At 34.1% G+C, this 23,098-nt stretch overlaps 1 protein-coding gene across 5 annotated transcripts in view; it reads right to left on the bottom strand.

The window, feature by feature from the left end:
* The window catches only part of LOC112680301 (complexin), a 239,369-nt gene continuing 216,271 nt past the window's right edge, over positions 1–23,098 (bottom strand). For all 5 annotated transcript variants that reach the window (XM_025550352.1, XM_025550351.1, XM_025550356.1 and 2 more), the window contains 2 exons: positions 8,905–9,037; positions 1–161 (listed from right to left, as the gene is read on the bottom strand). In XM_025550352.1, coding sequence (XP_025406137.1) covers positions 88–161; positions 8,905–9,037 — 207 coding nt within the window. In that variant the 3' untranslated portion in view covers positions 1–87. The remainder of the gene's footprint in view (positions 162–8,904; positions 9,038–23,098) is intronic.

Here is a 23,098-nt window from a genome sequence, read left to right as displayed (position 1 = left end):
TTTTTTTTTTTTTTAATTTTAATTTATTTATTTATTTTTTTTTTTTTTTTATGTAATAATTTGTTCCGCAATGTTTTTGAACACATCTCATTGAAGGCTGCATTTGCTCTCGATTTGAGACTTGAGTTCATTTACTTGAGTCTCGATGGTGTTCTTCAATTCTGCGAAAGAAAAACAAAATCATTGTGGTTTGAATATTATGAGTTGTTATTGTAATAATTGCAAAAACCAGAGAAAAAAATAAAAAGGAAAATAAGGTAAATCGCATCGAAATTCATCCTCCAGTGAGTTTATAATATCAAATTTGCGTTTTGGATATAATAATAATAAAAATTATGACTTAATCCACTGGTCGGTATTATAATACGAAGGCCTGCAAAACTTTTCAGTACCACCACACTAGAAAATAATACCCAGCCGTAAGCCTCTATTTCGAAACTTTCTTATCTCTCTTATCGGTAATAAACTTTGTCTCAATCTCTAAGGCTAGGTCCTGTTTCGCTCTCTCGTTCTTTCTCTTTTCGTGCGTATTCATTCAAGTGTTATTTATATTCCTCGAAAATATTATTATTATTCCTTCACTAACCCCGTCCACGGGGGAATCATTTGTTACATTCATAGTGTTGGGATGTTCATGAAACCTCGAGAAAAATAACTATAACTTTATTCACATCGTCCTGTTGTGAACACCTCTGATAATTATCTCTGGAAATTAATAAGCTTAATTTTTGTGGTACGTCTATCCACCGTGATTTTATTAATTCTGGAAATCCAAGGAAATTCGACTCTCAATGGTCCATCTTTTCAATGCATTCGTACGACACAGAGCGTACGGATAACCTGAAAATGGAGAAATTAAATCGGGCACTTTCGTGATGATCCGGATGTCAGGATTTTGCCACTAACGTACTATGAAAATATTCTAGTTCATCTAATTACATTCAAAGTCATTCGGTGAATCATACCATGCACTTGTTGATTAAAAATGCCAATCGGATGTTCGATTCGAAAGCGTTTGGTCTTTCTTGTGTTAAATTTTTCGTATATAATACGTATTCGTTTTGTGATAAGCAATAAATTTTAAAATTATTTTCAACCGTACGTATATTATATATACAAATAAATATCCCTGAGTTCTTTTAAATGTTGCTATTCAAAGTATTTTTTATGTAGTGAATGCGTTTCACTTGCTTGTACGACAATTACAAGTATAAAACATTAGAAATATGAACACAAATATTCAGTAAAATGTTTATAACGAAGATCGCATAAACTTGAATTATTAATTTCGAAATGATTTTTTTTTTTAAATTATTTACGTAGTGAATGTTATTTTAATTTATAGAAGAGAATAAAATACAAATATTACACACCCAGATTGAAAATATATACATTCGTAAAAATGATCATTCATTTCACATTGTAGTCTTTAATCAAAAACAAAACAAACTGGGGTAAAGGAATATCCTTTAATTTCTTAGTAAGTACTTAGGAAAACGATTGGTCAGTAACGGTTCATTTTACTGTAGACGGTTGAGTACAATAGTTAATAGCACAAAAATATCTGTTATTAAAGCATTGTTTCTGGTATACAAAACTCCTATGTTATGCAAGTGACATATAATATAAGACATTTTACGCTGTTCAGCAGAACAATTATTATAGAGCATTGCATTGTTCTATCTGTCGCGGGTGTGGTGGTTTTTGCAAAACGTTTATGTAAAAGAGTTTATTCAGACGGATCTCTTTAAAATATTTTCAGTCGCAAAAGAAGACCGGAGCGTAGTTTCAAAATGTTAACAAAAAGTAATTTGACTTTGAACCGCGGTCAATAAAAAAGTTTTCAGACTTGAATGAAATTGATATTCTTCATTTGTAGCGTAAGACTCACGCATAACGTCAATAGCTAACGAATGGAATCAGTTATGAAATGTATGAAAATTGGAAATAATTACGACGAATGTTGAGTATTTTATTATTATTATTTATCGGTGGTACTATAGTTTGTGATATGGTTGCGCCAAATGATTTTAATGTTATTCTAAACCAACATGGTTTCGTTTTGGACTTGTGTTTTTTCGCATCTTTATCATAGGCGTTAGAAAATATTTTGTCAATATAGAACGATGCAATAACGGCTGCGAAACAAACGCTAATATGATAAAAAAAAACATAGAAATGTGAAATGGCTATGGGTGGTGAGAATAATAAAACGGCATTACACATAGGAAATTTAGATACATCTGTGACTACTAACTATGTTAATGTTAATAGTGTTTGCGCAACGAAATTTATTATATATGATTTACATTATTATGCTTGTATTATTTTACCCAAATTGCCATAACGGTATTGTGTTTTTAACAATACTATTTTATATTTTGATAACGCACAGCTAAGTCGCGTTTGTTTTAGTTTTTAATTGTTACAATTTTCTTTTTTTTTCGCATGAGGTATCATATTTCATGTTAGTATTATATCTTATCATAATCCAATAAATTTGTAAAAAATTATAAAAGAACAAATTATTTTTAAATACTTTTAACTTTATTGGACATAAGTAGGTTATTTGACTTATAAAACACTAATTGTTTTGAATAATTTTATGATAGATTGCCATGGTTAATACACGCGTATATGTATATGTCTTTAAGAATCACAATTGAACAAAAACTTTTAAAAGTCACATGTTTAAATGATAAAATATTGACGATGATATCATAATAATATTAATAATAATAATGATAGTGATTAAGTACTAATGGTTATTCATCGGTAACAATGTCAAGCTACATACTACGTAGATTAATAGTTTTCATATGAATTAATTCCGAAAGTTTATTTTCTAGAACTACTATGCATAATGCAGGTTGCCATATATTCACAACGAAAACCTTTCTTTTGCTACATAGACCTTAGTTCAGCGAACTTCTCTCCACGCTATATTTTGTCCTAGTCGGTGATACGAGTTTCGCAGTGCGCCCGATAAAAACACATCGAGATCCGTTCAATGTATACAGTGGATTGGTCCCGCTCAAGGATAAATCTTTGCGATTTATCTCCTTTCCGGCTTTTTTATATTCGACCTGACATTTAAACCGTTTTCACCGAGACCATATTATCGTATAACGGGACCGGTCGAACGAGTAGTATATGTCCTTAAATAGGTTTTTTTATCGGTTGACTTAGCATATTGTCGTTTTTCGCCTTCGTCGTTCCATGTATCCCTTTTGTTTATACGATCATGCAATTCTGAAAATTTTTTAGAAAGAATGGCTCCAGACTTGAGAAAGTTTTCATCGTCATAATGGTTTCAGTCAGACCGTCTTTTCAGAAAACCGATGCCGTCTCGTGACAATGAACGTAACAACGCACGACTACGATAATTTTTCGATCCATGTTGTGGCGTATAACCACCACTACCACCATCGCTGCCATCCCCTTCACCGCCACAAATTGCACTACAATAGCAATCTAATAACATGGCCTGCGATGGGAAACGAGTAACTGTGGTAGCAGAGACGGAGTACAGAGAATGACAGAGAGAAAGAAAGAAAAAGAGAGAGAGTGAAAGAGACAGACAGAGAGTCCTATTCAAACAAGGCAATCGTTCGGAGTTCACGTCCAAATCGTCTCATATCTGTATTAATTATTCCTGAAAGGAACTTGCGAAATAATGTCTCGAGGCGCTATTGAATTGAAAAAAAAAAGAAAACCATCGTATAAACACATACACACAAAACATTTTCACGCGTTTAATTTCGCCCTTTATTCAATTTAAGTTGGAAATTAAATTTGAAAATTAATTCGATAGTCGTCATACCATATTGACGCGGTAGTGGCGTCACGAAAACTAGAGATTCAAATTAACGGGCGATACTTCGGTAAAGTAAAAGTATACGAATTTTCGTTATAGTTGGGTTGAGATAGAAAAAAATTATGTTTTTAAAGTCGATGTTGGTCATATAATTTTAGTGGACGATGGTAGCTGGTCGAAAACTGTGCATTACACCTGGTCGATGTATCAATAGTTTTCTATACATAATTTACTAAAATACGTTTTGTAGAAACTCTTAATAGTTAAAAATTCCATTTTAACTAGTAGTTTATCTCTGTTTCGCCCGCAATTTATCATCGAACACAATTTGACACGAATAATGGTATATTAATATTCAATGATGTACTCGTAATTTAATACGTTTCATTATCATTATTATATGAATTTTGATCGAAGCCAAGAATACTTGTAGGTTTAACATTATCAGATTACACCGTGATATGGTTTACGCAACATCTCGTCGGGTTGGAAATTGGACATGAAAGGTTTTTTGGATATGTAAAATTCTAATTCTCTCAGAAGTTTCCTTAGACGGTTAACTATTTGAATTATTCATGTATCTTTTGATAACACTTATTTAATTTCATATCTGTAAATATAAGTAATAATGTGTTAACTTATGTAAGATTAATATACACAAATGTTTGGTACCATAAATTGTTATTTTTTACAGGCGTATTGCTTCGAATTGCTTTCGTATTGCAACGAAATTCGAAATTTTAAATTTCAATTAATTTTTCCATACACTGACCTTAATTTTATTTAATTTTTTTTAAACTTGCACAAATTCAGGCTACAACAAAGTTCGAAATATTCAACATTTAACGTAGACAACGCATTAAATATTCCTTCCGAGAAACCAATAGTGACAGTACACAAATATTCGGTCTCAGAAACTATCTTAACTCTTGTATTCAACGGGATAGCTGTTTTTCTTAACCGACATTCAAAACTAAACCGATATTAATTATCCCGTTATGTTTTAGTTAGTTTTCATTTCATTAAGAAGTGCGGAATAGAATGGTACATTTATAACCCGTTTAAGTAATAAAATGTTAATTCTTCATGTATCTTGCACTCTGTAGCTATTTGTAAAAGGGAATTTCATTTTAAAATGTCAGTGGATGTGAGTCGTAGGTAAGTGAATTGTGTAAAATAAGAGGAGAGCAAGCGATCGGAAGTCGCGTGTTTGAGTTAAAACAAAATAAATACATTAAGTTCATCTGGCTGTATCACTATACGTACATTTATAAACGAAATTCCATGAAGATCATAAAATATCGAGACTTGGTTCAGTGTTGTAATATTATGATTAGAAAAAGTTTTTCGAATGGGCCGAGTTTTCTACCGTTTCAATTCATCCTAAACCTTTTACACAATCTCTTTAAGTTCGAATGTAATTTATCAAATCATCCCAATGCACTGAAAAGCATAGTAATTTAACGTCTCGAATGTTTTATTTATAAAACGAAAACGGTAAACGGAAAACGGACCTGATTATTGCTATTTATCCGACAGGAGCTCTAAATGTCAGTTTAATACTGATGAGGATACTTGTTTATCCAGCAAGGGCCACAAAACAGCTATCACGGAAAAGGATAAACGCTATTTTATTTTTTTTATTTATTTTTTTTTTTTTTGCTCGACTGACTGAACGATAACTAGTGTTCTTTTAAACATTACGCACACACCTATTGCTATATATATATATATATATAAATACATGTATACATCTAAAGTATTGTCGGACAATGATGAATAAAACAAAAGTGTAGCAATAAACCTGGTAAAATAAATCACAAATGGAGTGTTTGGAAAAAATAAAATAAATAAATAAAGAAGAAAAGTTGTCATCCATTTTTTACTGACAAAAAAAACATTTTGTTAAAAATGAAATGCCATGGCGTTTCAATTTTATGGTGCTTGAATTTTTATTACGGGTTTTCTTCTTTTGCCTATATATTAAAAAAAAGATTGTCCGTTCTGTAATTTTTGATTTCAATAATTTCTTAAGTATTAATGAGAACATTTTGTCACTTGGAGTAGTGGCTGACGGGTGGAAGAAAAATATTGAAAATTAGCGCTATTGGAACGTCTGTTTGCTGCAAAGTGAGAAATTTGCCTATTGCACAGTCTCGTGTATCGAACATTAACCGTTCGAGTACACTTGCGGCAGTTAGTTTGAAGTTTCTGCGGTGGTGTCTTCACCAGTATAGCACTAGGCAAGATTACGTAGTATGATTAGTTTAAATAAATATGTGTATACATATATTTCCTGGATAACCTAAAATAACTAGATGCATACCTATGGTGTTCTCTTCATAAATTATATACTAGGAGAATAATATTAGTGCAAAAACACGTTTCGTCGCTTTTTTTGTAATTTTCAAATTCATTCCATCTCGATCACAGCAGTTTTCAGACGCTCGACAACATAAACACACACATACACACACACGCACGATTGCACGCATGCACGCACATGCGTTAAAAAAGAACACGCGCGTAGATAATAAATTATGTAGTTTTCGTCGTCATGTGCACTGATATAATTGTACCTGCATTTTGCAGTATACGATTCACCAGTCTATTCGATCGGAACTGCTTAGTTAAAATGCACGTCACGCATACAAGGTAGCGACGTTAGATTACACGATAATCAGGACAAAATTTGATTTGTGAGGTAGACTGAAAAAAATGATCCAGTATTACACGTAAATCTTTTAAGTCGTTTCTAAATCCAATGATTGGTTTAAAACATTTTTAAGTCTTCGCAATATACAATTGAAAAACTATTATGGAGTTTATATTATTTCAATAATATAAAATCGTTTAAAATGTTTTCCGTTCAGCAAGTATAGAAAAGAAGGTAATTATAGGTAAGAAACTATAATGATTTCTAATATAATAATCAATCTAAATATAATGATCATTCGGAGTTAAAAATATCAATCGTAGAAGATGATAGTATTTCTGAAATAAATACCTAACGGCAGCCATATCACGAGAAACGCTATAGCAGAAATCATTTGTAGCGAATTTCAAAGTATCATACGACTCTTATTATATAGAAATATCGGTGGCCGAAGACGATAAACGTTCCGTCAATAGTTATAGTCTTCGAAAATTTCGTGAAATTAATAAGGCACCTCTATTAGTACGTTGTTTTATAATATGAATCCTAATTAATTAAGCCTTATCACAAAAATAATAACTTCTTAAGTCTTAGTACGAGCTTTCCTAAGAACCTAATCATCCGACTAAATTTCAATGCACATTATTAATAATTGACTTCACACAAAAAATAAAAAAAAATAAGAAATAAAGATGTTTTATTTTCAATATAATAATGAATCATTGTTGAGACAACCTTAGTATTAAAATATTTTGTTATCATTTCAATGTTCTTAAATGCACACGTAGATAAATCGCCTTTAAACGTGGTTAAACATTATAATAATAGTCAAGATGTAATAATATACCTGATATAATGACCATGATAGAAAGTCTCGTTTCTGATATTATAATATGCATTTTATTCCTTTTACTATATATCTTATTTGAGCCGGGGTACCACAAGGAGCTATTTTCTCTTCTATATTCTTTAATATATACACTTCAGACTAACCAATCTCACCTAATACTTTTAAGTAGTTGACTATGCTGATGAAAAAATACTTGTTGCCATCGACGAAAATCACGAATTTACCTCTGTCCACCTACAATCACACCTTAATGATATACGGAATTGATTTGACAAATGGCGTGTCAAGTTTGACGAAAGTAAATCGTTCCACACTTTACCTTCACACTTTAAAAAAAGCACCACCCCTAAATATATTTCAAAGATATTCCAATTCCTACCAGCATGAAATCAAAATACCTAGGTTTAATTTTCGACAAACGGCTTACCTGTTCCCCTATATTATTTCAAAAAAATGATTAGTCAATTATCGTATCAGATAACTTATACCTCTAATAAATAAAAATACAAAAACTAATTCACATAATAAATTAATAATTTATAAATCCTTAATATAACCCATGTGGACTTATAGTATTGGGCTCTGGGGTGCCACGAAAATGTCCAATATAAATAAAATTCAAACCACCCTATCGAAAATACTCCGCTCATTCTTAACGTTCCCTCATACATTTCTAATGAGACCATCCATAAGGATTTTAAAATTCTCACAGTCAAACAAATCGCCATTACTCGATACAAAAACTTCCCCAACCGTCTCAAAGATAACCTGAATACTCTAATTAAAGAATAATTCTCTCACACACTCCTAGGTAATCCTTCACGCCACCCTAAAAAACATGATACCGAGACCTGATCTGTTAAAAACGAAAAGAAAAAAAGAAAAAGAAAAGGAATTAACATGTACATAAATAAAAAAATAAAAATTATATAAATTTCAGTAGAAGTGCCTCTAATGGGTAGATTTTTCTCAAGATAATTCACGCTTTCATATATATATATATATATATAAGTTAGCAAAAAATTTGAATGGAGTAACTTCGTTTAAATTAATAATTGTATTTTTCCAATATTCTTATATATATATTTACCATTTACAGACGTTTTGAAGTGGTCGAATATAATATGGTTATTTATGATTATGATAATATTGAATATTTTGGTGAGAGAGGGAAGGTTTGGTAGTAAAGTCACAGAGTAGTCAAGTGCCTACCCTAACTTTCCTGTGTGCACGCTTATGTATATATAAATGTATATATAAATATATATGTAATGTTTGTATAAGAAAAAAAATTGTGTCACAAATTCTTATTGTAGATTTTTTTACAAATTATTTTTTTTTCTAGATAATTAAAAAAATAAATATTTTTACTAATCGGTTGTCTGTGGAAAATACATTTCACAGTAGTCACGGATATGCAAACTCGGTGGAACTAATAAAATAATCAGAGGATATTTTAGTGCGTTTTGGAATTTCAGGCAAAGTATTAACACACACAGACACATATATACAATATATATTATGTTTGAGTGTTTGTGAAAATATAGATAATCATATACAGGTATATCAAATTTCGCTTACTCGTGAATTCATCCTCTTCTTCCATTTCTGCCTCTTTTGCTAATTCTTCGGGCGTTTTCTTTTTACGCATCAAGGGGTTGGCGGGCTCCTCTTGTACCGGTTCAGGCAATTCTTCTTTCTTTTTGATATTATACTGAAAAAACAAGAATATATATTTTTATTTATAAATACACAAACCGTAGTAAAACGGTAATTATTTCGTATATACGATACACAGAAAAACGAAATTACTCACGATTGTTTTTTTTAAATTTTGTGTACGGTTTATTCAGTTTATTTTTAATTTAATTTAAATTTTTATGTACGTTTAATTAATGATTAATTGCCATTTCAATGGTATGGAAAAATAGAGAGGGTACGGTGGCGTGGAGGCGGACCATTGAGACTGGGTGTCTTATGTTTTTTATCGTCCAAATAGTTCTTAATGAGAAAACTAATTATGGACCTAATCATCATCATCATCATGATCATCCTATTCATTTGTTAATCATTAAAAGGAGAAAAAACAGGCTACAGACTTTCGAGCTATGGACCTAGAGACTACTCGATAAAAAAAAAAAACTTGCAGAACGAGCAACGAAGATCTCTTCCACGGTTGTTTCTTCCTCCAGCTCGCTTGTTTTTGGCCCCAACGCGATATTTTTACATAATTCTTACATTCATCACGCACCGCTTCTCTTTTTCCCCGTCAACCGTAATCCGCACCTATCCCATCATCCACAACCTGTCGCAATTATATTATATTCCTTGTAACGCCTCTCAAGCAAACGTAAATCCTTGTCGGATCCTTTCGTTTCGAGAAAGCGTCTCTTTCGCGGTTTCTTATGGTTGTTTATACACATATACACAAAGTGCATAATATAATATATATATTTATCATCACACACTATTTGCCTACGGTTTATTCCGGGAAGCGCACTACTCGCGTTTCAATCACGGTTGTACCATGGATTTATTTAATACACCAACGGAAGCGGTGCAATTGGGTTAGCGAACGATCGTGATTTAAATGGAGCCCTGGCGTAAGGTTAGCACACAGGAAATCGAGGTGCGTGTGTGCACACATGTGGACGAGCGTTTGGGTGTGGTTCGCGAAACCGTACACTCGGTAAACGGTATGTATATATATATGATGTATATCATCCTCTCTGAAATCGAACTGACAATATAATATATTATAAACCGCTGTAGCCACCTGTACCGATGCACGGCCAGAATACTATTATACCGCGATAGTAGCGCAACGCCGCGAATTACTGACGATAAACTCTTGGTGATGGAAGAAGAACGGAAAACAGAATAAACGGAGATGCGGATGTGTAACGATTCAGTTGTTTTTTCATGGACATTGATTTATAATGACGAAATTATGTTGGATATAATCGCTGTAGTATCCATATATGTATATATTACAAACGGCTTGTTATTTTTAAAACGGTTTCTCCCAAGGCTATTTAATATTTCTTTATTTAATCGTGTGTCATTAAACCAATAGAAGTTGCTCTTGTAACGTGTTACATTATTTAAGCACGATCGCGTGAGTCGTTGAAAAAGGGAGAGAAAAATAAAATCATTGAAATTCGTTTGTTTATCGGTGATGAAGGAGAATTTGGCACGATTTATATTCGAAGTACATCCACGGTGTAGACCGTGTGTTCTATATAAGAGCAAGAATTCGAAATTGTGTTCGTCATGTATTTTACACACATACACACCTATACACGACTACGGTCGGAAAAGTGCATCAATATTATTCAACTGGGAGAGTTTTCGCTGTGAATGATGGCACAAGTGGTTAACAAAAATTTGACACGTACTCCTCCTATCCGATGTTATCGAGACAATAAATCAACATGGCTTGTCTCTGGGCGTATATACTGGCGTCTGTTCTTGATGTGTTCCCGTTTCACGATTAACTTCCCATTCGTGACTTTTGCCCAACACAATCGACCTACACAACTTTGAAACTTGACCACAGCAGCTAATAAACTATATAACGTGTATTGCGGTACACGGCAAAAACGTTTCGCTCGGTTTACCATTATAATCATCATCATATTAGTTTTATTATCACGTACACACACGTATATGCGCACTCGAGTGGACGCTATTACATGCAGAATTTTGAATTTTGTTACGAAACAGTGTTAACGCGTGCAAGTTTTTTTTCAGCTAAGTTCTATAGTTGAAAATCGATTCCATACCACAGCGGAATAATTACTAAACCCTATTCTTAATACAGTGACGGACGATACAAAAATACAAAAATAGTTTCATAAATAACCAAAGTACAGAAATGTGAGATGCGCATGACGTGCATTGTTCGATACTTTATTTCTATAAATATACACATATAATACGTACGCAAAATATGCGTCTATGTTTAAATCAGTTAATTCGTTTTGTATCTCGTTCGTTCGACGTCGACGTCGGACAATGAATTGTTTCGTTATAAGATTTTCAATCACAAAATAAGACAAAAGATATCTTTAATAATAATCCTCAATATCAAAAGTTCAAAACACTGCTAAAACTATTCACCATCGCCTACAACATAACTACACCGACCATCTTGTCGCCAACCTGTTCATTCGTATCGTACCAGGTCATTCCGGAAGATGACTGTAACACAAATAATGCCGTGAGCAGCTGGACGATTAAAACTATCCACACGCCGCGAAGTCCCATCAAATGATGGATCATTCACTCAAGCCCGATATCTGCTTGTCCATCAACAAATAATCGTTTTTACTTATCACTGTTAGAAAATGTACTGATTATAAAATGTTGAAGTAATGAACAAAAACAGTAAATATTTTCCAAGATCAGTGAAATTTTTCCGTGCCCTTGTTTGCACCGGTAGGTTAACGGTGACGAGGCGCAACGTTTTCGTAATATAATTTTAACGATTTGTTTAATATCAAACCGCAAACGTAACACGATTTAAGAACAGAAGTGCAGGCGGATTAGAATCGAATGTCCAAGAATCGGAACGGTTTAGTTTCTAATTATAGTGGTTCTTATAAGTGCCATCGAATGTAGTACTAACGCGGGGTAAACATTTTCCTCAACATTACGTAGTACATGAATATACGCGTAATTCCATGCTCATTACTATAAGACGGCGTTGTGTAATTATAAACGCATGGAGTTGATAATAAGAAAAGTAATCGGTTTGACGACACACGTTTTGACGGCGAGAACGTAGCACAAATGCCACTCGTTAAAAAAATAATAATAACAAATAATATAATAATAAAAATAATATTTGCATATTATATCGCGATACGGACCGGTCCGTATTGTTTTCCGCGTGAATTTGCGTACCCGGGCCACGTGTCGTTCTCATCGTTTCGACGCACGAACGCACGTCGCCGTACAATGTAAACGCTGTTTACGTGCGCATGGTAAATAGTATTACCGGCATTATAATATTTTGTCTATCGAATGCATCGGTGCAGTGAGCGCCGAACGTGATAATTAAATTATATTTGCATCGCGTAATAAACTTTCGAAGCCATAGCACGGCGTTTAGGTAGCCGTATATGTGTGTACAGTGAAACCTACCTTGACAGACACCTATGTGTAATGGGACGTTTTTAGGAACGGCGACATTTTCACTATTTTTCTATAAGAAAACTTCTGAATACGGGACGCTCTATATAACGGACACTTTTATGATATTTCATATGAAATTTGATGGTATTTGTTTTAAAATTAATAATTATCATCGTAAATTAAGAATAACTGTGAAATACCTAAATTAAAGTCTACACTATTAAGTTATAGTTTAATAAATGTATCATTATAAATTGCAGTATATTTTGTGATGACAATACGAATGCATTTTTTTTTTTTTTTCATTTTTTTAGATATATGTATTTAATTAATGTAAAAATTAAATGTTTCTAATTTATATTTTAAAATTCTAACTGAATAATAATAAAATTTCCCCCCCCTAAATAATAGATTCCTTTGAAGAGCGGACAACATTTCAAGATTCGACAGTGTCCGCTATTTAGAAGTTTCACTGTATATATGGATATATACTATACACTCCACGTCATATGCGCTTAGTAATAATGTAGCAACACCGAGACGAATGGTGTTGTTGGTTGATTTAACCGGAAGGTTTCCACATGGTCTTGCGAACTTGAATTGAGAACGCCGTAAAATAATTTCAAGTATTAGACAATCATACATATTTTTCAAAGTTTAGAAAATTCTTAGACTTTGAATCAAACAACAAGTGTTTAATGTAAAAACACAGTATTAATCCTATAATTTATCCGTTTAGTAGTATGTAATCAATGTTAGAAAAAATTAATATCTTAGTAATATTATGTGCACCTAATATTTTTGATTATATATAGCTTAAAAAAAACCGAAGGTATAATATTAGGATATTATCCTATCAATACATGATATACTACTACCTTTATTGTAAGGTACCCCTGAATTAAATTAAATTAGAAACCTATTACTGAAACGGAAGGAAAAAAAACTACTGCGGACGTCTATGCTAGAAATAAAACAACCTTAAACGTATTTACTCAGATAATTTTCTAATATGCGAAAATACTAGGTCACTTTAATATATATCATACATGTTACATGAATTCATTTAACATATGATACGATTAAATAGGTCGTTCGACAACCTACGGCGAAAAAATAATGCCGTTTTTGCGTATGCAATTTATATTATTTGCTGAGCCGCGATTATAGTATACCGTTGACAACATATATTTCAGCGTTGTAGCTGGTCTCGGTGATTGTAAAACAGATACGTAATAATATAACATTTTAATCACTGTAATAAACTCGAAAAATCTTACAAATATAATGTAAGCAAATTGGAATATCATGCTTATTTTTCATGGAAATCGCCGGTCGAAAAACATTTTTATGAAATGTTGTACAAACAAAAATCAATAAATACGATGAACCAGAAACGTTGAAGCAAACTTGCGTAGATAATATATACTAAGTTTTTCAAGTCCATTCAGTCGAATTGAACTGCACTTTTATGAACTTTAAGAAGACACTGGTAATCGGAAGTGTTCCGTCGCGTTTTACAGCGGAGTCCTGTCGGCGTGATGTCATTAGGTACATTTTTTTTTTTAGCTTGTGAAGAAACGGTTCTAACGGGCGTCCACAATACCGTTTTGAAGCACGCTTGCATGCGCGTGAGAAAACTATCAGGGCTACGGAAATTTTTCCAATCATAAAAGAGGAGGTTCAGCGTTGTGGGTCTAAAACTCTTGGGAGTGCGGAAATCGACGGGTGGAAACGTTGAGAAAAACCCGGGGACATGGGAGTGCGATCGCACGGGACCAACGGCAGGCGGCGGGCGTATGCAATTATTTAACACGCATGAATAATTACGAATACCGTCCGATTTATACACAGGGTTGGGCAAATCAAACAGTACAGTTTTGAAAGCTTGGTGCTTTTCGTGTGGTGGAGATGGTGCGATTATGATGATCATGAATCATCTTTCTGATGTCATTTTTAAAACCTGATAAATAAAATGGCATGATGTACTGAATAAAATGAAATAAATCTAATCTCTGTAAGTTGCGTAGTTTTTCCTTAGCCTATCAAAAATGCACTGTCTGTTTAGCCTCACCCTGTATACGTATAGGTATATGGTATATATTGTTGTGCGCGCACGATCACGTTTCCGCCAACTAATTTGACAGGTGACTCTCGCCACGGCTGCTGCAAACTTTAACCGTTTAATTATTCAAACTATGGCACGACTTTGATTTTCTAATCCATACAATTATTGATACGACGGGAAATCGCTGCGGCGGAAGAGTCGGTGGCGGCAGCGCGCGCTTGACTCTTTACCGAGTGACGGTTGGCCCACGTGGTCGAGGTAATGTGTTTCATAAATTATGCACCACAGCGGCGTAATCGGTGATGCAGTCGCAGGTACAACATGACAGTAGGTCGGGTTGATTCACGAGATATTAAATTTACAATATTCACAAACAATGTACATACACGTGCAAGGTACAGGGAGTAAGTCGGGCACGCCGACGTAATGAAAAGTTGTAGGAACTCCGTTTTCAACTGTGAAACGTGACAAATGATCAGATGTTCCGACAATGAGATTAAACGACAACAATGTTCTACCACGGAGGTGAAATAATTATCTAAATATAATGCGGTAGTCGGTAAAATTGTCAATGTACCAAAATGGCCAAAGGAACATATAATTAATTATTAACATATTGCTGTGTTTATAATAATACAGTCGATATTAATAACACTTTTGTTTATCATTCATTGCTTTTATTTTTATTTACAATAATAATAAAAATGATCAACTTTATTGTTATTTACTACTATATGAAAATTAACTTTTGAGTACTGACATTTTTACCCAGACAATATAATACAATTGACTATATTTGATTGTGGTACAATAATTAACGAATGTTAAATTACATCGGAACGTTATAAACTCTTGACTAAAACAGTTCGAAAACGTACTCTTTTGATACGGAATCGGTATCGCTGTTTGTAAGTCAACCAGATTTTTTCCTTATACTCATTAATTAAGACGGTCGACCTATATATACATATATATATATACCTATTACGCTTTCGTTGCATAAATATTTTTCGCAAGTTTGAAAATAATTGTACGTATACATAACTCAGAGTGTATTGCGATACGGTACAAAACGCGAGTACACGATACTTATACAATAATATTAAATTTACATAATATATAAAAAAAAAAAAAAAAACATAACGATCGCGAACACAAAAGGATACACAATTCGTACACGATTATTTATTATTATTGTTTAACGAGCACAGTTGGAAAAAAAATACACAAATAATAAGGACTCGACGACGGTTGACACGTTGACGATGATAATTTCGACGATGATGGCTGCAGCGTTTCAATCTGACCCCATTAGGGAGTCGCATTAAATATAAGGACTCCCTACTAGAGTCAATTTGAACCACATAAGCACTATTGAACTTCTGATCACGAGGGCGCGTGTAAGTGCGCGTGCGGGTGTTTGTCAACCGAAGTACTCGACGGACACTGTTGACAACGTGCGTCGATGATGGAACCGCTCTACGGTCGATTGTGCACTTTACGTATCGTTATTATTATTACTACTATTGCAGTGCACTGCTGCACCGTTTGTGTAAACGAATCCGTACATGGTTCTCAACGGTTGTGAGCGTTTTCACACAAAACTATAATATTCAAGGGACTGCTAGTCACCGTATACACCGTGGTGCAAATACGCGATAGTTTTTCATTCAATTTTCGCAGGCACGTTCGTTTATTGTTATTTAAACGGGCCGATGACAACAATACTTTCATACGCACATTTGTTGGACTTAAATTTGCGTTTCGATAAAAATAATTTTATTACCGTTGCTGCATAAACGCGCGTCATACGTATATGATTGTCGTCATTTCTCGTACCCATAAAACACAAGTACGGGTTGTATTCGCGGGAAAGACACGCGCTCGCCCTAGACGTGTTTAAGTTCAGCTTAAAGGATATTATCGATCTCTGATTGGATATTTATTATATACTAAAACAGGAAATGGCGGGCCAGGTGTGGCGGAGGAACTTGCTCAAGCATTCCATATCGTAAATCATTTTTAGAGTAGGATATAAAAATGTCAAATAGCCCTTGCCCGGGGACCGAATCCAAAAAGTAAACTTGCCGAACAAACGATTCTTACCCGCCATTACATACGTATATAACTCCGCTCAATTTCCCATCGGCATTGCGCTATTCTTCCCTGTAATCCCCGTCGCCCAACACTTTTTTCTACACGTGTCCCGGAGCACGTCGGCCTCCTTTCTTTTATTCCTGACTCTTACGTATTTTTCATCTCTCTGTCTCTCTATTTTTCGCCATCTCTCTCTTTTTCTCTCTCTCTCTGGTATGGTACGAATAATATATATATATTATTTTTCTAACTTCGCGAGAAAACAGTGCGAGTCCGATATGCGATTTATGCCCACGTTTTATGCTTTTCTGGTCGTATCTATATGTACACAAATGTACGTAACATAATATAACGGCATACGAGAAAAAAATTATAGCTCATTATTTACATTTGTGAAACAAAAAAACGATATCCTTACCCTTGAGTTTTTTGTCCCATTTACATAATTTGTTTTGTTTTCAATATGAAAGCGATTCGTTTTCTAAAGACCGTGTGCCATTTTATGAGTAATACAGGGTAGACCAGCAGGCTTTTCCGATAGATAAAAATTACTATCAACAGAGGCATTTTCAACGAGAAAACATTGGAGGGCATCATGTAAAATATATTTATACTGTAATTCAAATTCTTATTTTATTTGTTGACATTATTATTATTTTTATTATTATTAAAAGTAAAAGAAAATGAGAAGAAAAAACGGAAGAAGAAGATGAAGAAGAAGATTTGTATTATTAAGATTATTATTTATTTTTTCATATTATTTAAGGATTTCGTTATGGCGTTTCGTATTTATATAATATTATACATTTATTTTAGCTGATAAAATAAAAATTACAAACCTAAATCGAATGACATATACAAGACGTGTGACTTAAAAATATAAAATGTCCTCAAAGTCAATACCACGCCCTCGGTAAAATTATAAACAAACCGAAAAGTAATTCGCGTATACTCAAAGCCTTTCTGTCGATTCGAAAGATAAGACATCACATTTTTAAGGAGGCAATCGCTTGGCTGTTGATTTTTACAAACCAATTTGATAGTATAATTTAAAAAACTTATCTACACTCGAATCGCACACATGCAAACGGACATCGTACGTCGAATGAAAAGATAATTGCTGATTTAAACGATCAATTATCCTGAGTAGGCGATATTAACAATAATTTCCTGCATTTGATGAGTGTTGTTTGTGAAAAAAAGACTATGTATTCTATTATATACACGATCTTGTTTCTCAAATTATTTTTTCCGAGAATATCCCGAAAAGAAATACGGAAAAGCGTTTACGTCACATATTTTATGCGTATATTATTATTACAAAACGTTTTCGCCGAAACTATATATTAACATAGGGATTTCATCCCTCCCCGATAACGTGTTGATACCAGATAATATTATCATAAAGAATATGCTAAATCTTGTGATATTATTATGATATTATGTGACTCGGTAATTTTCTAGTTTATTCTACGCTGCAATCCGTAGAGACAAGATTTCATATAACAGGTATTTACCGGTGGCTGCATACAGTATTATATTATAAATATATACATTTAATAAAATATTCGCTGTACATACTACGACGACCGCGAAGATAATGCGGAGGACACGATAAATCTGCGAAAACGTATACACTGCGTTGTATGAGTAGGTACTTATAATTTATACTTATATTTAAAAGATATATATGTATATATATATATATATATATATATATATACATCTAAATATTTATTTATAGTGAAACATTATACGCGTATCAGAACTTACTGAAAAGACGTATATGAAGTTCTAAAACAATAACGTAACGAAGTTATGTTTACGTGTGTGTAGTAATATAAACCTACGTACATTATGTGCGATACATATATTATAATACCTATCAAGTTGTGTCGAGCGGTCGGTAACGAAGTTTACGGGAGTTCTCTACGCGAGAGAGACTATTATAATACATATGCTCTTGTGTATAATATTATCATCCTAGTGACGTTCTTTTATCGTAGCTTTGACTGTTTGAAATTTTTCTATTGGATAACATTTTTATATTGATACATCACCCTCCCCCCTGAATAATATTATACGGAAAAATACGTCACGTGAGTGTAAAGCGATGGTTTCACGGTTTATTTTGCATGAACTTTCAAACAAAAGTTTCCGTGAAAAAAAAATAACGTTTCTATCGACAGAGTTTCATATTAGAGAGAGAATATTTTTTCTGATTTTTTTATCGGTCAGTGCAAAACAGAAAGAGAATAATTCGTTTCGTAGTACAATATGCGTACACGTCATATTTGCGATAGAATTGATTAAACGCTTTTTAATATAGCGGAAACTCATGAAAAAGACGACGTCGTTCGTGCAGCGATGAGATAATACGTACGCACGTGCATATTTTCTAACGAATAAACATACGAAACATAATATATTTCACTCGCAATAGCGTTGATAACAATAATTTATCCATATTTCGTCGCATATGCGTACAGTGTGCATTTATGTGTGTGTGTGTGTTCGCAAAAGAGGATCAATACGCGTGTCTTGCCATGCGTGCTGCACCAGGATAGGACGGGGGCGCTTGCGGTCAGCTCATTTTGGATTCCTACGATATCCTAACCGTGGAAGTATACTTATGCGACGTAGTTTACACACGCAAACCAACTGCTCGTGAACGGATTGCCGGTGAAAATTCAAACATAATAGCGCACGCACTGTGTATTCAAGAAAATTTACTAATCGGATCCGAAGTGCGTGTGATCCGATCAATACGTATTCGAGCTTCCGAGTCGAGAAGAACATGCAGCATGCGTTTCCAGACAAGTGCAAGTGCGGATCACGAAACGTTTACTAGCAAAACAAAAAAAAAAAAAAACCTACACGCAATCGACAGCAGTGTTATATCATAATGTTTACCTTACTCAAAACCATAACAGTGAGCGGTAACAGGGAACATTCGAAAAAAACTATAAGTAGATATCGGTGAAAACGGAATACGTCCGGAACAACGTACGGAAATGTTTACATTACGCATTGCTGCCCGCTCTTATCCATTCTCAGCCCATTATTCGAAAGAAAATACCAGCACCACTCCCGTGATAGGTATTCAGAAACGCAAGACAAAGGTTTTCACGGTCGGGCGGGGGACCGTTTTCAAAACGTTTTACTGTTTTTCGTATCGGCTTTAAAACGGCATGCTAAATGTCTGCGGAAGATGATTGCAGTCGCGAAAATATTTTGAATGGTGAAGTGCGTCGACATTATATATATGCGACTTTCTGTTATAGAACGATGTACACCGCAGCGCGCCGATGAGAGAAACCCGCAAGAACAATTACTATTCAAAGATGATCGTGTGTTTTCGGTCTAACCAAACCATATTTTCATTTCAAACGAGTGGCACACAATACACTGCCGTATTCAGCGTATATTTATATATATATATATATATATATATGTATATGTGTGTATGTGTGTGTGAGTATTCTAAATTATTTCGGTTGACTTCTTACGCGCTGTCATGTACGTACGACATCTTAAACGATCCAATTTCCGGTAGAAACGCGAAACTCGCGAGATGAATCAATATACATGTGGACTGTCAAATACCTTAGTGGCGACTAAAGGCTTTAGATTTTTCTCCCCCATTTGTTCCGTAAATGGCCGCCACGCATCTGCTGTAGCTTTTCATAAGAGAACTGTCAAAGCACATACACATTACCTTATACCCCACACCACTGCAAGCAGTTAACTTTGCTTTGTTATTCTTCTGATTTTGAATTTAATCTACAAATACTGCGACGGAAAGTGGAGTCGAGAAATTGCGGTGTACGTGACTAAATCGAATCGCAAATCCAACGTACCGCACCGGCGGCGGAAGAGATTGTTCCTGTGCTGACTGACGCGTGTCATACACTCGTACCGCGTACCATTATCATCACCGACGGCGGCGGCGGCGGCGACGCATTCTACTCTCGTCTTTTGTGAAATGAAAAACACAATAATAATAATAAACAATAATTTTTCATTTCGAGATTTGTACTCGGAACAGTAGACAAGAGTGTACATACAGATTATCTGGTCCACTAGAAAAAAAGAAGACTTTCGTACAGCAACGCCATCGGGAACACATGCGTGCGCAGTTAATTGTATTATTTTGCACGTGAAATATGTAAATACATTGGTGAGACGAAAAAACATACGTCAAATTGTCTGCTAATACTGGAAAAAAAGCCAAGGTAATACAATCCCGGGTCACTAAAGCTATGGGGTTGAAAAACATCCTATCGTCTTAATTGATATACCTTTTAGCGTCTTGGAAATGATATTATGCTAATGTCTGTATATTATCTGAGGAAGCGATCTTCAAATCCCCTCAGGGCGCACACCTCCGCGCGTCTTGAAATTTAATCCGTGGAAGATGGGCAAATTAACTTTACATCATTTATAACGCGGTACGCGTACAGGACGCGCGCATCATAATATACAGTATAGTTCGACGGTGATTATATTATAAGGATGCACTTTTTATCAGAGAGATGGAGAGCCGCATTATTTTACACCGTTTTCGGTTTTCGCTTAAAATTCTCTAAGTCGAGCTAGACCATTCATTCCAGAGAATGGAACGGTTAAAATATACGGCTAATAATTTTGTAGCATATTCCCACATAATGCGAATCATTGCATTTCAACTAGACATTTACACGATAATATACTTTAAGTATTTATGAAATATTTTCTAATCGATTTAACTGAAAGGGCAAGACTAGGGAAAAGTTCTTACACTTGTCTACGAATTTTTTCGATAAGAAGCTGATATTAGTAGTTGTATATTACGAATAATTAGTAAGAAGAGTAGTCATTATTATTATTATTATTTTTTTTTTTTTTAAAGAAACCGAAAACATATAGATGTATGGTACATAAATTTAAGTACGTATGCTTTTTACTATGCATTATTACGTTTTATGGTTGTAAGTACCGAGCTACTAAACTACTCAGCATACTGAAGTAATTTTGTTTAACCTATTCAGACTGAGTTTTACTTAAACACAAAGAATATACTCGTATTATATACGTATACGAGTTGAAATAAATATAAGTATAATATTTGCAGCATTATTGAGCATAGTTCAACAAAAGAATAAATCAATACATTTACCTAATTTCATTGCACAAAAACCTATGACTTTCTTTTTTTAAATTCGATATACATTTTAGTTAAAAAATATAACAAGTAGATCGTAGAACATATAATGGGTATTTTCCAAATAATATTTACAGTAGACCGAATCTGCTACATAAGTCGATACAGTTGGAGAAAAAGACAAAGTTCCATTTGATTTTTAACGAGTTGATTTGTATAGTTTATTTTATTAGATTAGGGTGTTAAGAATTTATAGTCTCAAAGTGTTCTAGTCGAATGCTACAATTTTAACATTAAAATTACGATACATACAAAATATATCCGGAGATTATGACACTCGATTCTATGCACGACAAGCGGAATCCTATTATAATTGGTTGCAAACTATACGAACATTTTGTCGTGCTACTGACTAAAGGCCTTTACTGCGATGATCGGCAAATTGTCATTTGATTATTAGAAGAAGAGCGCGCGCACGCACATGCATGTGTACCGTAAATCCTTCTGCCACCCACGCCCGCAACCCAAAACTATTGAGCCAACTGCACAGATCGTGTAATACATTTCTTGTTTACCGAAGAAAAGTGAAACGAAAAACCTTTTAGGTAAATTATTCTGTTGTATCGGGTGCGGGCGGAGCGCGGTAGGCAGTACTACTGCAAAGGAGATCTTGGAGTCGGCGGAGGCGGCGGCAGCATTTTATCCGGTCGCTAAAAGCCCGAAATAACGTGATAAATGGCACTGATAAATATAAAATACCGTATAAATACAAAGACCATCGACGGTTACACACACACTCGCTCGCGTTATATTGTAGTCCTCGAACGCGCGTGTACGTACACATAACGTGTACGTTTATATATATTATATAATATTTTCGTGGTCCTTCTCCGTCGTTATTGACTCCGGTCCATGGTAATCTGATATTTTTCTCGTTCGCCAGTCAGGCCACTGCCATCAGAACGCGCCAATATAGATGAATAGCCGTTAACGGTAGACACATAAGAATATTATTTTTATTTTTTTTTATCATTATCATACTACAATACCATACACAGACGTTGGAGCTGAATAACTGCCATTCGGTTTAGCCGTTTGGTTTTTTTTTTCTTTTTTTTATTCCGATGTGATCCGTAATGTATACGTAATGTATACCGCTCGAACAAAAATGGTGGTTTGAAGTTCAACGACATTACGTGATTATTGCAATCGTCTACCTCGATATTATTATAACTGCACTTACACGCACTAATAATCGTTTATGCATGTACTAACTGTGAGCATAAACAGTACCATTTTAAATTATTAAGACGGCACGGATATCTGTT

Source organism: Sipha flava, unplaced genomic scaffold (assembly GCF_003268045.1).
Source record: "Sipha flava isolate LNK unplaced genomic scaffold, YSA_version1 176_pilon_pilon, whole genome shotgun sequence".
Lineage (NCBI taxonomy): Eukaryota > Metazoa > Arthropoda > Insecta > Hemiptera > Aphididae > Sipha > Sipha flava.
This window is presented reverse-complemented; position numbering and strand designations above follow the sequence as displayed.